The sequence below is a fragment of the Trypanosoma rangeli genome (genome assembly GCF_003719475.1).
Source record: "Trypanosoma rangeli strain AM80 chromosome Unknown Tra_15.4_contig_00357, whole genome shotgun sequence".
Classification (NCBI taxonomy): domain Eukaryota; phylum Euglenozoa; class Kinetoplastea; order Trypanosomatida; family Trypanosomatidae; genus Trypanosoma; species Trypanosoma rangeli.
Window position 1 is genome coordinate 1 of NW_021706101.1, and position 3,436 is coordinate 3,436.

At 40.0% G+C, this 3,436-nt stretch overlaps 2 protein-coding genes across 2 annotated transcripts, besides 4 other annotated features; both read right to left on the minus strand.

Annotated features, from left to right (window-relative positions):
- The first annotated feature begins 1 nt into the window (after position 1).
- Positions 2-24: a microsatellite.
- Positions 25-60: 36 nt separating this feature from the next.
- On the minus strand, positions 61-552 carry TraAM80_07920 (uncharacterized protein; the record flags this gene model as incomplete). The annotated part of the gene is made up of 1 exon (XM_029384687.1): positions 61-552. The coding sequence occupies one exon, from the start codon at positions 550-552 to the stop codon at positions 61-63; it is 492 nt and encodes a 163-aa protein (XP_029235459.1).
- Positions 553-609: 57 nt separating this feature from the next.
- Positions 610-659: a microsatellite.
- Positions 660-756: 97 nt separating this feature from the next.
- Positions 757-868: a microsatellite.
- A 109-nt stretch (positions 869-977) lies between these two features.
- On the minus strand, positions 978-3,224 carry TraAM80_07921 (putative DNA repair protein; the record flags this gene model as incomplete). Its single annotated transcript, XM_029384688.1, has 1 exon — positions 978-3,224. One exon carries the CDS (start codon positions 3,222-3,224, stop codon positions 978-980), a length of 2,247 nt encoding a protein of 748 aa, XP_029235460.1.
- A 184-nt stretch (positions 3,225-3,408) lies between these two features.
- Positions 3,409-3,436: a microsatellite.

The following is a 3,436-nucleotide window of genomic DNA, read 5'->3' on the forward strand; positions in this document are numbered from 1 at the left end:
TTGTGTGTGTGTGTGTGTGTGTGTTTCTCTCGTCATTCTTCTTAGTTCTTGTATTCTCCGTCATTGTTGTTGTAATTCTTGAAGCAGCTGCAATTGTTCTTGATGAAAAGCAGCGAGAGACAGTGAAAGATGCCCAAACTCACGCAATGTACGCTGTGCCTCCTCTCGACGCATTTGAACCTGTTTCAACTCCTGCTCTAAAACATGATTACCTTCTTGCAGTGCAGCAAATTTGTCTCGTTCTTGTCCCACTGCACTTACAACCATGCTCATGATTCTTTCCATAGTGTAGCTGGAGTCCTCACCATAATAGGCGTGGGACTGAGTTTGATCCGCGAGCATGGAACAATGACCACTCGAAAAAGATGAGAAACGAAAAACACTTTCCTCAGTCACTGCCTGTTCACCCTTTTCGTGAGGCAAACAGTACGCTAGTGGATTTGGTGGTCTAAAAGTGCCGGTGAATATTTGTTGAGCCCATGGGTTTGTGGGTCGCAGCGTCGGTGAAACATACTGGCCTAAAGAGGCTTGTGTTACTCCAGAGTATGTCATTGAAAGCAAGACAAAACGGTTCTATGCGGGTGTTGGTACTATGCTTATACGTTTATATATGTATGTATGTATGTATATATATGTATGTATGTATGTATGTATGTATGCGTGTTTCATAGAGGGTGACGGGCGCTAACTAGTACGTTTCCTCGAAAATATATATTCTCAGAAGGAAAGTCAAACACTAAAACGTTCTAAGACAACAATAATAAATAAATAAATAAAATAAAATAAATAGCATGCAATAATAATAAACAAAATAAATACATAAGTAACTCATGAACCTCCCATATCTATTAATAAATAAATAAATAAACTCCTCAAGGCTCATAGAGCAGCAATTCACTTTTTCGTGCTTCCATTCTTTTTCATTCACTTTTTTTTCTCTCAACAGCACAAAAATCTGGCTTTTTCTTCTTTGACTCTCACTGCACTACATCACACTCAGTTCCCTTAATCTTCGTCGTGACCTTCTCGGGAACATAATTTAGGCGAGAGAGCAGTTCTTTGAGTTTCGAAGCTGCCATCGACGCACCGGAATCTCCCTTGGTTGCAGCCCGCAAGATGGCATCACCAAATTCTTTTTTCCTCTGGCAAATCTCGTAACAGTACTGTTCAATGGTGTCTTCAATAATGATGCGGGTAACATGCACATGCTTTTTCTGACCAATACGGTAGCAGCGATGAACTGCCTGCTCTTCAATAGCAGGGTTCCACCACGGATCAACCACCAATACATGGTTTGCCGCCGTAAGATTCAGACCAACACCCGTTGCTGTTTTGCTAGCAAGAATAACGCGGACGTCATCACTTGTTTGAAAACGACGAATGACAACATTGCGATTACTCAGTGTCATTGTACCATCCAACCGTAAGTGTGAAATATTCAACCCATCAAGAGCCACTGATATAACATCCATGAAAGAAGTAAAATGTGAGAAAATAATCATCTTGTCATCGGGATATTCTTTTCTCATCAAATCAATAGAATCCAATACCATTTGTAGTTTCGTGCTCATCTCCAACTTGCGCTTTTTAAAGTTTGCAATACGTTCTGCAGAGGTGAGAGTGTTGTTTCTAAAAACAGAGCTGTTGGTAATAGTAGTCCCACATGTAGGACAAGGCAATCTTACAGCCATATTTTCACCATCAACAGCCTCACGAAAACGGAAAAAAAGACATTCGTGACAAAAACAATGACCACATTTGGTAGTTACCGCTGACACCGCCTCGCTTTTACAAATGCCGCAGACAGATACAGATAGTGCTCGGCCTTCGCTAATCCATGGGTGACAACAGGCTTGTCGCAAACGCGTCATCATAGCAAAAATATGAAAAGCACCTTCCCTGCGTTCCGAAGACGCTAATGCAGTTCTCGAGCGAGCAAGAATACTATTGTATTGCTTAGATTCTTGAATAGAAAAACGCTTCTTCACAACAATCTCTGTTTTGGGAGGAAGATCAACCAAAACTTCCTTCTTCCCATTACGGATCATGACTGGTCCACGACGCAAAAAAGCAGGTTGTATTGAACGAGCTATGCCCCGCTGCAAAACAGGGTCATTAAGAACTTCCTCTGGATTACAGCCTGGAAGTAAAGGTAGACGAGGTAAGCCAACAAAATGAAGAAGATTCTGAATATCTTCAACAGTATTGTGAAGAGGTGTCGCTGTAACAACCCACCGATGAAATCCCTGTAATTCTTTAACAGCTCGCCAGCGCTGTGTGTTAGCGTGACGAATCATGTGTGCTTCATCCAGAATAATGCGTTTCCATCTCACATGAAACAAAGGTCCTGCTTCTTTTCTGTTGAATGACACATTTTTATCATCAAATATGGGTGTTAGTGCAAATTGGGCGGAATTTGTTAGGGTATCATAGGTAGTAACAACAAAGTCAAACAACTCCAACTCAGTGTTCGTAATTAACTTGTTCACTCCATGATACAAAAAAACCCTTAATCCTCGAGATGATTTCACTTTAGACTCAATTTCACTTTTCCATTGTAACATCAGTGCTGCAGGAACAACAACAAGAGTTCGAAGTTCCTCCGATTCAATCAAGTCAAAGGATCTTTTTCGCTCGTCGTCCAAAAATGTCGTCGCTCGTTTTTCATACAAAGGATGAAATTTACTGGCAAACTTAAGCCACTTATCAACTTCTTGACGAACAAATGCTATTACCTCATCCTTCGGATTTGCATTTTCGTCAATTTTGCTCATTAAAGATTGAAGCTCCATCGCTGGACGATTTATCCTTGAACAATTTGCAATAACACTTATACGTTGTAGCTGTCGAATAACAGTGAGCAGACGATAACCAGCAGCTTTTGTTTGCATTTTTTGATGAACTGTTCCATTAACAACCTTGTTAAAATGATGTGATGAAAGACACAAACCAATCATTTGTACCGTTTTTCCCATTCCCAAGTGATCCGCCATGATTCCTCCAACATGGTTATGCTCTCGCTGCACCATCCAGTAAACACCCTCTTTTTGAAATGGAAGAAGTGTTGCTGTTAAATCCGGGACATCCAGAGCGCCAAAGTCATCATACTGCAGGGAAGAATAAAACCCTTGGACAGGTGCTGGGTCATTCGTCGGGAGAGAGGCCTGTTTAACAACTCGTGAGATAAATGTTACCCTAAATAAGCGGTGACCACAAACCCGCATTCAGATTACCTTGGGGCTAAGTTTCTTAAGGATAAAAAAAAATACTCCAAAAACAAAGGGGGAAAACAAAAACAACTCTTAAAAAAATTAAATGCATTAATTAAATAAAGAACAGATTTTTTTCCGTTGAATACAAGAAATAAAAAAAAAAAGAGTTTTACCTCCTTTTCAGTTCAATAAATCCATATATATATATATATATATATATATAT